We start from the raw sequence: 12106 nt of genomic DNA on the forward strand, positions 1-12106 counted from the left end.
CAATATCTTTTTGACTGTCCCTCATATTATTTATACAGTAGAATTATCTCTTGCGTATATCTATGATGCTTCGTCAAACGTTACGTTAATTAATACAGTACTAAATTCTACCAAACAAGTATATGATGACCATAGGGGATTCACCATTATGAAATTATCTGCATCTCTCTTTGATGTTCCTCTTATTTAGTTCCATAGTAGAATTATGTCTGTGCAGATTTAGGATTCTCTCTACATCTGAAGCGTTGTCAAACCAACGTTTAATTAGTACACTATTAAATTGCGTCAAACAGTTATACATACATATAATAACGTTGTTCTTATCAGCTCGAAGACAATATCTAATCAATATTTACATTATAGAAACAATTCAATTCTATTTTACGCATCTGAAACTAGAATATAATATTGCCTCGTCCAGTTTAATCTAACATAAGATATGCAGAATAATACAATAGGATTAGATCTGTATAAATTTAGAATCTTTCTACATCAGAAGCGTCAGTACACGTTACACTAATTAAAACAGTATTAAATTTTATTAAACAACTATATAATGACGTTGTATTTATCAAATCGGAAATATATCAAGAGCTGATAATTTCTGTTCTACGTATCTGAAACTAAAATACAACATTGCCTAGCCCAGTCTGACTCAACATAAGACATTATGCAAAAAACGTACACTTAACTCGTAACAAGGAAAGAAACAAGAACCACTGTTCAAGACCTTAAATGGTAATCTGTGTCTTTAAAACGAAGACACGCGACCAGTGTCATTTTACTTGCATCCTCATGCATGTTCAAACAAGTACAAATATCGTTAATATAGTATTTACTATTTTCAAGTGCGTGAAACGTACAGAATATTTCGTATCGTGTATCGGTGTCGTCCTATTTTCGCGGTGAACGCATCATAGTCGCCTCTAAACGCAACGCAAGTGAATGCGGCAATTTTATAAGATCTACTTACATACATTATTTACTTGATCCTGATTTTAAGAAAATACACGAACATTTAATGAAATCTTTAATTGTTATCGTTTGATAATTTGTAAAAATTTGTAGTTATCATCGTGTACGATAAAAGCAAGAAATGTTAAGCACAGAAAAATAACCGTGTTCCGTGTAATATTTAGGAACGGAAGTTTACTGAACCTATGGAAAAATCTTGTGGCCGTGTTGGTTTGACATAATTAGAAGTAAGGGAAGCGTAGGAACGAGCGAAAGTTCCCAGACGAGGCACACTGTCCTTTTATTCGGCATGATCTATCTCTATCTCCTCGCACTCGCCCTCACTCGCCCTTTTTACGCGTTGACGCGCCACAAAACTACACACCGAGTCCCCCGACTCTCTCGGTTTGATTCGACTCTTCTCGGTTCGACTCGGCTCGACTTTGAGTCACAACGACTGCGGAGCTATCGACCGTTCTAGGTTTAGCAAGATAATAATAATTCGGATGGAATGTATTCAGCGGGAATGGAATGAATTCTTGTACGCCTCGTACGATGTTACACACTTGATTATTTTTTACACTAACGAGAGTATTGACCACCGTTAAAATACAGATGACTTAGTTCTCTAATTGAAGAATTTTAAAAGACCGACAAGTACAACGATATTTCAATAAAATTCCTCTCGCGATTCCTCTTTTCTATCGCGATTCTATTTTGAATACCGTTATACTAATTTAGAAATACATTTGTGAGGTAAATGTCCCAATTTCTGGTCAAATCTCAATTTCTACTAGCGCATTCTGCTATAATTTAAAGTAATACATAGAATTATAGCAAAATTAGCGAGTGGGTAGAAATTGGGATGTGAACACAAATTGGGATATTCACCTTTTTCTCCACTTTTGATAGGATTCAGATGTTTTTCTATAATTTTAAGATATAGGATTGAGATTTTAAATTATAGAAAAATACGCCAGTGAATGGAAATTTAGACATTTATCTTACATATGTATTACTTCTTTCATAAATTATTTAGTAACTTATATAAGATTACCATTCTTCGAATTGAGCCTTTTAACCAAGTAAATACGTATGTATAGTTCATGAATCAGTACTTACAATATTCTTGCACTTATATATCTCTAGAAATTTCATCGGAAATAAGTGTTTGAATATCGTAAATAAAAATTTTGATATTCGGATTTCTCTTTATCTTCTTATCCTTCTATCTATTTGCACCTTCAGTTGTGTACACATTAGCAGCGTGTCAAACTTTTGGCTACGATAAAACGTCCGTACATACGAAACTCAGTTTCTTATAGGCTGGAATTTAATACATAAATCAAGTTGTGAAAACATCTCAGGAATAGTAGGTATTAACAAGCATTAACATGTACGCAATAAAATATCCAGATAATATTTTCACAAGTTCTGCTCCTATGTATTAAAATTTTGATACTCAACTTTATTTGTCAGTAATATTTCTTCTAATACTAATTTAAAAAGTACATAAATTATTTTGTTGCAAAATAGACGGTTCGGTTTGTAAGTGATTATTCATCGTTTATTTTGTTCAATTTATTTATCTCGTCGAGCTTTCATTATATCTCATTACGAAAGCATTTTGATGTAACGCACTTGTGTTCATCCATCTTTTTGGCCGAACATCTCCGTCGTTTCGTAATCTTTTATAATTCAAGACTTATAAATGCGCCGCTAATACTTCACGAAACGTAGCTATATCTTTACAGTGCAAGGTAAAAGACCCCTATTCTTACTTTAGATCTATAAAAAGGTTATCCGAGATATTGATATTATCTAATGCGCCTTAATATATAAAAGTTATTCAATACGTGTCACTGTTTAACGGTGTGCGTAACGTAATAAATCTGTAGTCGTAATTATGCATTAAATTTGATCGCAAAATTCTGCATACTGTAATTGTACTCAAAAAGAGTAATTAGAAATAGTCTACTTTTGTCAATGTTTGTTATGAGATTGTAGTGAATGTAACATAAAATCCATTTGAGGGTCTTTATTATAGCTCATCCTCAATAACTTCGAAAATATGCAGTCTAAAAAAATTTTTTTGTAAAAAATAGTATGAAAATTGAAATATTACTTTACGATTGAAATATTAATTTACGATGATAAATGCAGAAAGATTCTGCATCCAATTTTTATTAGAAACAAGAAACCAAAAGTTTTCTAGTTTCATAGAAGGTTTTCTTAGGACGTAAAGTAGGTGTCCTAATTTCTACTCACTGGCTTAATTTTCTACAATTTTTAGATAACATATGAAATGACAGAACAATAGTTCACGAGTAATTTGCAAAAAACTGTTTTTTCGTTTTTCGTCAATAACTCGTAAACTATTAATGCTAGCGTCAAACTTTTATACAGAAATTGTAGATCTCATCGTCCTCTACAAAAAAGGTCGTATGCAGTTTTCCCGTAGGACCAACGATTTAGGAGTTATTAAAGAAAAACGAAATTTTTTGTCGAAAGTTCGCCATTTCGACTTTCGGATTTTGTCAACATCAATAAAATGCGATATATTCATGTGTAACTCATTAAATATCGAAATTAGAAAGAAAACAACTTTGCAAAATTAAATTAAACAAAAGTTAATTAGCAAATTTGCTATAAAATTGCGTTTATAGCAAAATTGAGTACGTCAGAAACGCAAAAAAAAACATACGTTTACTAGACAAAAGTGCATAAAGTATTCAAATGCCTAGTACGATGTTTAAAGGATTATTGGACATTCTTACTAAATATCACTTCTTAAAATTGACCTTACAAGTTTTATTTTGCATAAAAATTCGCAGTCTAATTTTATATCATAATTATTTTTATATTATATTTTCGAAGTAGTATGTAACAAAAAAATCAATGATCAATTGTTTGTTTACAGGAACACTGCCGTGCTGTTAGTGCTGCTGCTACCGTTAGCACCGTAACCGAGGGAACGAGGACGAAGTGTCCAGTGAAATAATTACGGAGTACATGCAACTTGCGTGACAGTTCGAAAGTCGCGGTCGCGGTGCATTAACCGAAGAGAGGAAACGTGGCAACCGATTCCTCGCCGACCTGAGGATTTTCACCGGAAGTCGGATGGAAACGAAACTCAGTATACAAACGAGATTGAAGAATCAGAAGAAAAAGAAGAGTAGCAGCGGAAGTGGCAGCGGTGAAAGAAGCGATCGAATGGCGTAAACGTTGAGAAAGAAAAGAACGTCGTTCGGCCGTCGATCCGATTATCTTTCACGCGATCGGTCGTGCGTCAAACCCCCTTCAGGAATGTGCATGTGATCATCGTGCCTCGCGAACTCGTCCCTCGAGCTGTGACTTGTCTCTTGCATATGTGTGCGTTCTCCATTCTGCCATCTTGAAAGACGTCCAATTTCTTTTGGTCGGCGGGTACCAGCTCACGTGCACGAGAAGCGTGCACAGTGCGTGTGGACGCACTGTGCCCGGCGACGACGGCTACACCTCGGCTCGGGTGGAACATCGCGGGATAACGGTCGATCGAGTGCGCGCAATAAGACTGCGCGGTGAAAGCGAGTCTGCCGATAACTTTGCATCATCGCGAGAGTGATAACAGGTACCGTGGCAACGTCGGTAACAGTGATAATAATAACAGTAACAACGGTAACGAAGCGAGGATTGACAATGGTTTCGGCGACGAGCGGCGTTCGCGTGTGGAATATTGTGCGCGTTTCGAGTGCGAACAGCAGCAGCCACGTGGCACTGACGAGATTGCCGAGCGATCGCGTTTCCACGAGATGTGATCACGGGTGCTAGTAAAGGAAGAGAAAGCCGAACACGAAAAGAGAGGACTCTCGCGGAGTGCGGGGCAGTAAAAGATATGTGGACCTTTGCGCGAACAGCTGAACCGGAAGTTGTGAGAACAACTGGAGTGCAACGTGCTCCGCCTAATCGGTGATAGGGTCAGTCGGTTAAAAAAGAAAGAAGATTAGCGACGCGACGGCAATCGCGATATCTTTTTTCTCCTCTTCCCCCTCCCCTTTCCCGTTTATTTTAGTTTCACCTCATCCCCTGTCTCTTTTATCTGTTTCCCTCGATACACTTTTCGTCGTTTACTTTCTTTCACACGACGAAAGGTCCTTCCTTAATTTCACTTGAGACGTTCATTAAACACGCGATTAAAACGTTAACAGGAGGATAATGCGAACGAGAATTGGTCGTGTCGAAGCCGCGTCGCGTTACCCTACGATTATCAAGGTATACTTTCCTAAATACATGTGTACTGAGACACTCGGTGCTCGAGTCACGCAATCCGCTTCGACGACACGTTCCAGTCGCGATTCCAATTTGTACACTCACTGACAAGTATCCTATTTCAACTTCATACAAGTTCACCATAAAAGTGAAACATTTCACTGCTCTAAAAATACAGTAGAATCTCTCTTATCCCAAGCTTGTATTTTTTGTTCTCATAGTAAATCAGTTTGAGACTCTGTATTTAATGGATTTTCTTAAGATTAATCGAAACCGAGATTTGAGTATCAGAATTATGATATGAGAGGATCCACTGTGCTTCCAATTAAATTGCAAACCGATTGCGTATATACGTATATGATATTATTCATTTTGGGATCTCCTAAAACGCGCACACGTCCACATTCGATTAAACAGTGATACCGAAGTAGCAAATACTAATTACAATCTTTTCTTCAACTGTTATCCGCAGAAATCGTCCCTGGCGCCAGACCGCAGGAAAGAAATTCGAAAAGATCGGTTTTAAGTCGTGTTGCGAGTGTACCGAGATAATACCGATTCGTGTGGAACGCATGTTAGTGTACGTTGGTTACAAGGAAGAGGAAATAAAGTGTAGAAAAGTAAGGTAACGTGAAGACGAACGGAAAACGCCCGACAAGGAAGATATGAAGAGAAGACAGTGAGTAGTGGGTGACGAGCAAGAGAGAAATGATAAAAAAAAAGAAAGAGGTTCGCGAAAAAGGATATAGCCTGTGAAAAAGAGAGAAGACGAGGGAGAGAGAAAAGCTCGCGCAACGTACAATATAACATGTGGAGTACCGTGTATTCGTAAAAGTTTTTTTTTTACAAAAAAGATCGATATAGAATTTATAAATAGATCGGGTGTTATACTCACATATGTGCACGCGTACGCATGTGTGCGTGACCGCGCGCGCACATGTACGTGATTTTCACTCGAGACTGAAGCGGTGAATTATTCGCGCATCGGATCGACTACTTGTGGAGGAAATTCGAGACCCGGCTTACCTTCCACAGCTGACGTCATTACCGGTAAGTTTTTCCGTTTCCAGCAAATATAGTATAAGTATAAACGGACAGTTAGAAACTTCTCTCGGTTTCCTTCCTTGAAACGTTCACTTAATTATTGACAATTACTGCGTAGACTGTTTTTTCGGCAGCCTAATTGGTTAAGGTTAGTCGTTTGTGTTCAACGTGTTTTCTCTATATTCTCTATATAGATAGAAAAAATTCAGACAATACCATTCTACTTTTTACTTTATAAAGAAATCGAAATATTTCAGAAAAATAAATTTGTCAACAATTTTTTCATAAACAAAGCAATGTTCTGACGTAGATTTTGCCTGGACGCCAACGACCAACAGTAAGGGTTAATATAGTGCAAACGTACGCTTTTTATTTTGAGAAATCATTTCTTGAATATCGGTTCCGAGATGTAGCAAAGCTCGACGATAGAAATAAAGAAAGTATGAAAGAAAACATGTTGCTCAAGAATCTCTAGTTTTATACATACATTTCAGAACGCGTTATACATATACCGTATTGATTTTCTATGACTTCTCGTTCACGCTGCGTAGATTACCGATGACCCAAGTTGATGATCTCATTATATAGTGTGTATTTTATGTTCAAAGTTACGTACTTTGTAAGGCTCATGAAACTGTGAATGCAGTTAATGTAAGACAGCGATAGAATATTTTCAGAGGTAGAATTTTTATATCATTCAGGAAATAGGATACATAGTGACTATGCTTTTTTTTCTAAAGAACGTCAGGATAAAGAGGGAGTTATTTATTCGTTCTCAAATCCCTTTTCTCTTCAATTAAGTAAGAATTTAGGAAAGCAGAGTATGTAATTCTATTCTATGCTTAAAAATGTGCTGTTTATCAGTGATAAGTGTGACACTTTATGTAATGATAATAATCGTGCAGTATATAATATATAGTAAACACGTTTTTACGATCTTTTTTGAAGTAGTCTTAGACGTGTTATAACAAATATAACATTGGCAGTTGTCATAATTTATAAATTTATTCACTTTCTCAATAGTATTTTATACAAAGTAAACTCTGAAATTGTCCAGATTTAAAGCAGATCGCTTCATTAGGTTCCTGGTATAAGTTATGAAACAAAAAATTTTATATTTGCAAATTAAATCGGTATCGGTATTAGTTAGATGAAAAAATATATTTGAGAAATGGATGTTGCATTATTAGTTATCAAATTTAAGGCTTTTTAAATGTTCAGCTAGCCTGTTAATTCCTCGAGCCGTTTCTGTACACACGTTCGGTTCGCTTCTCGTTGAGAGTCATTCCAGTACCGTTACTTTGATGATACCTACCGGTGACGTCCTTGCGAGCTTTTTTCTTCTTTTTAAGGATGACACAGGGCGATCATTCGTACTCGCTGATTCCAAGTTTTTTCACGTACGAATAATAATCTTCCTACCTACTTTATCAATTATTTATGCACTGTTAACTATTCGTCATCGTATTGAACGTTGTTATTTCAGCTTCTGATGATGAAATTTTGCAAATATTGAGAAAAAAATTTAATAGTTGCAGTGGCTGACTGCTCCTTGTTTTTTTTTTACAAAATATTGAACTTTATTATCCATATCCGCATTCAGTGTTATATGTTTAATGGATTCCGGTATGAGTTATTATAAAGTTTGCATAAAACTAATGATCTGAGCGTTGTATGCTCCCATCATAAACCCAATAATGGCATTGTCTTGCTTGATGTGTACCGCCGTACTTTCTAATGTGTAGTGTTCTCATGACCTTACTTTTTATCTGCTCACAGTGCATCAACAATACACGTTTTATGAAACATAAAAACAGAATATATAATCTGTCATATTATGATTTACTATAGAAATAAAGAATATTTCTTCTTTCTAACGTACAGTGAATATTTTAAACATACATTTTCGCAGTTGCAATTATTAAAGTAAAAATTTACATCATTGTTAACAGTTCTTGTACGATTTTGTAACAGAGTGTCTTTGTACTCATACTACTACTATCACTGAACTATGAATTTTTATGCAAAATAAGTAATGTTGGAGAATGAATTTTAAATATGCTTTGCTTTTATTCATTGAACATCATAACGTATATATTACTATTACTTTTAATGTTTTATATATCTTTGCACTTTACTCACTTTGCACTGCACTCATTATGTGCAATACTTAAATTTTAACACACTCGTATCTCTTATAAATGGGTAAAAATCTGCAGTCCATCTATCACATATGTTAGATACATAGAACCAAAATATTGATTGTTTGTCAGCAGTATGGGCGTTACTCGCATAAATCTTTTTATCTATGTATTATTATTCAAACGTGATTTTAATTACCAGATTATTATTCTTGTACATATGACTCATACTGATTATTAGGAAGTCTCGAACTAATCTTTTAAGTGATTCATGGTATAATTATTTGATTTATTAAAAGGTGAAAACTCTATTTCTTATAAAAAGTTCGATTTGAATGCTTGATTAAAAAAGAATGTAAAATGTTGACTACGAATTAAAACTAGAAGCGAATTAAACTAAAAATTAGAAACAAAAGATAAGATACAAAAAATCTGAGAGGAGAGAATAGATTGAATTTCTATGAATTCTTCTTATGACTAAGGTAAATGTCCCAATTTCTACTCGCTCACCAATTGTTTTATAATTGTAAGTAACATCTAAAATTATAGAGAAATGAGCCAATGAATAGAAATTGCGGCATTCACCTTATTCGCCATTTTTTACACGATTGAGGTGCGAGGAACAGGCACTTGAAAAGTGTGATATCTTTTTGGAAGTACATTTAAAATATGCATGAAAATGGAAGTGGCTTGATGGAAATTTCGGGCAGCATGGAAGGGGCAAGTTTCTAATAAATGTTTGTCGAATTTGTTTCAGTACACAATGCGCTAGGGGTGATGGAGACAGTGGGCAAGCAAGTCCAGATAGTGAGCGGGCTGGGGGTGGGGGGTCCGGTGGGCCCTGTGGGTCCAGTGGGGGGAGATTTGCATCACCATCATCATCCTCACTCCCTCTCCCATCCTCCGCTCCCACACGCCCACCCCCATGGTCATCCTCTTACGTCCCATGGTCACTCGTTGGTCGGCGTAACGTCGACCCCTGGCAGGGGTCAGAACCAACCACCGGTCTCGCATAACCAGCATTTACCCGCGAGATCAACTCCAGTACAGCTGCACAGGTAAGTTGTATTCTTACCTGTGTCCATCTGTGTGTGTAATATGCTTTCGCGTTCGTGTACGTACACATTATACAAATACGTGTATGTACAGCTTGGGGTAATGATTCTTGACCGTTTTCGATTGTACTAGTTTCCCTTATAGGAACAAGACCCGAATATAGTATTAAACCTATATGTATATGCCTCACGTTTTCAATCCTCAATTACTATCAGATTTTCTATTATTGTCCACAAATAAATTGTAAAACTCAATTCTACATTAATATTGTTTTACATTCTTAAAACGATATATAAAGAAACATACATTTTGAAATGAAGGAACAAGTGGAAATCAGCTTCCTTAATATAAAAGGAATCGAAAAGTATTGTCTTAAGTTGTATGTCCTTAATGGACGTACTTACCGTAAGGACTGTAAAAAACCTTATGTATCATCCGGAGAAATTTTGAGTTTAAAAGTCGTCTCTGCCGTAAGATACAGTGCTGTAAAAGAAAGTTCAAGGTACAGGGAGAAGCAAATAAAAGCCTAGGTGCCTCAGACGGGACCGACGAAACCTTCCCGAGGCGATTGCGAGCGTGGACGAAAAGTATCGGTCTACCACCCGCTGTGCAACTTCGTATAGCTGCTAGACCTTTTTCTATTGCCGACCTCGTTAGTTTTGTCAGAGCAATCCGTACGTAATTTGGAAATATCGTAAGCTACGATTGAACCAATGTTGATTGAGGAGTAGTATTATCAATATTTAGGGCAGTTAATCCCTATTCACCAATGATATCTCTCTTCTTTCAAGAGCTTTCACTCTTGATCCCGCCCACGTATTAATTTCTACTTACGTATTGTCTGTAATCGATAAAAATGTTTAACAACTGAAAATGCTATATACCATCTTGATGCGAATTACAACATCCATAGCGTTCAAATCTGTTTTATGTATAACAAATTGTACTAGTTTCTTTTCAAATAAACTTGTTAAACATCAGTATGTATTGTTGTATCGGATACTTTACTGAGAAAACATCGTCGTTTACTATATTTCCAAATTACGTACGAATTGACCTGACACTTATGGGGTCGGCAATAAAAAAAGGCCTAGCAGCTCGAAGGTACACAGCAGGTGGTTGACCCATACTTCTCGTCTACGCTCGCACTCTTCTAGGCAAAATGTTGTCAGTCCCTTCTGAGGTACCCATGCTCTTTTACATGTTTTTCCCTATATCTTGAATTTTATACTAACGGCGAAGGCGTCTTCCGAAATCAAAATTTCGTTAGGTGGTACGTCAGATTTTTATACGTTGTGATCCTTACGGCAAGTGTGAATACTCCATAACACGGTCACGTTTCACAGCGCACTTCGCGCGCGCGGTGCGTACGATATACATATATAATTAAAGCTACGCGTGTTCGTTTAATTCTACCCGGAAAACGAGTTAACTCATCGTTTGTAGAAACACCTCCATGATGCTCACGTGAACGAGTAAACACAATGGGTGGGAGAATCTGACAATTTCGTTTCCTTTCTGGAGAATCGGTTTCCTCATATGTGTTCTACGTACGACATTATCTAGTTGAATTAACATGAGACTCATTAAAACTTTATTTTAAAATAACACTTGTATGAATAATAGAATCTCAATGAATCAATTGAAAAAAAGAAAATGAAAAATGCTCCATGGTTGTTAATAATTTATCCATAAATGGGTATCTGAAATAATTAGATAAGATGTTCACTTAAATAACGAAAGTTGAAATACGCGGTGGGAAGGATATTGAAGTTAGGTGCGTGATGTACATTCGGTATATCGCGCATGCGTGCTGCCGGTGCTACCACTACTGCTACCTGTCGATTCTAACCTCAAACGTCAACGTGCAACGTTGATTTTTAACCTTGTCAGGTTTACATTAACGATATATAGTTTATTGTCGCCTGTAAATGAACGATTGTATAGTGTATTTGAATAAAATGATTCAAGTGAAGCCGTGAATTTCGGAAACATGATATGCCAGATGTGTGAATGGAGAGTGTATGCGGGAAGGAAAGGTTTCTTTGAAACTCGAGATTGTCCGTTTGCCTGATGAAGTAAGTTCACAGTTATTTCTGTTCGTTGTTCTTCATGTGAAGAATTTGAATTATTTTTTGTGTACCTCTTATCAAGCTCGATTTTTCCTATCAACATCAGTCGCTTCTAACAACGATAACAGTCGTTACATTTGCATATGTAAATACAATTGTTTTCACGAACACGTTGTTTCATGGCTGTTACGTGGAAAATTCGTAGTATTTTACGTACCCCTCTTGTCGAGCTTGATTTTTGTTATCAGCATCAATCGTTTTTAAAAGTGGTACAAGTGATTATATCTGTATACATATATAAATATACACAATTGTTTCAATTTCATCAACACGGTTTCATAGACCTTGCATAAAAAACTGAAAAACTTATCCTTTACATGTCTTTTGACTTCATTTTACCATCAATTTCTTAATATAATGTGTTCAGCTTCTTTTCATTGTAAAGTGCTGTTTATAGTTTCCATTACTCTACGTGTAAAATATAAAATAAACAGCGTGTAAAACGCGGGAAAGTTAGTTAGGTTAGGTTCGGTGTGAGAATGGCAGAAATTAAGAGCAGCGGGAAACGACACAAAGTACCTATATACTAGT

At 36.2% G+C, this 12106-nt stretch overlaps 1 protein-coding gene across 6 annotated transcripts in view; it reads left to right on the plus strand.

Annotated features, from left to right (window-relative positions):
* Smr (nuclear receptor corepressor smrter) overlaps positions 1–12106 on the plus strand; it is a 57663-nt gene that overhangs the window by 4417 nt on the left and 41140 nt on the right. For 3 of the 6 annotated variants that reach the window (XM_026816310.1, XM_026816291.1, XM_026816294.1), the window contains exons 2-4: positions 3875–5205; positions 5675–6252; positions 9145–9445. In XM_026816310.1, coding sequence (XP_026672111.1) covers positions 9165–9445 — 281 coding nt within the window. In that variant the 5' untranslated portion in view covers positions 3875–5205; positions 5675–6252; positions 9145–9164. The remainder of the gene's footprint in view (positions 1–3874; positions 5206–5674; positions 6253–9144; positions 9446–12106) is intronic. The other 3 variants (XM_026816298.1, XM_026816302.1, XM_026816306.1) reach the window with 3 other exon arrangements.

The sequence above is a fragment of the Ceratina calcarata genome, unplaced genomic scaffold (assembly GCF_001652005.2).
Source record: "Ceratina calcarata isolate Rehan_Ccalc_2016 unplaced genomic scaffold, ASM165200v1 scaffold127.2, whole genome shotgun sequence".
NCBI classification, from domain to species: Eukaryota; Metazoa; Arthropoda; class Insecta; order Hymenoptera; family Apidae; genus Ceratina; species Ceratina calcarata.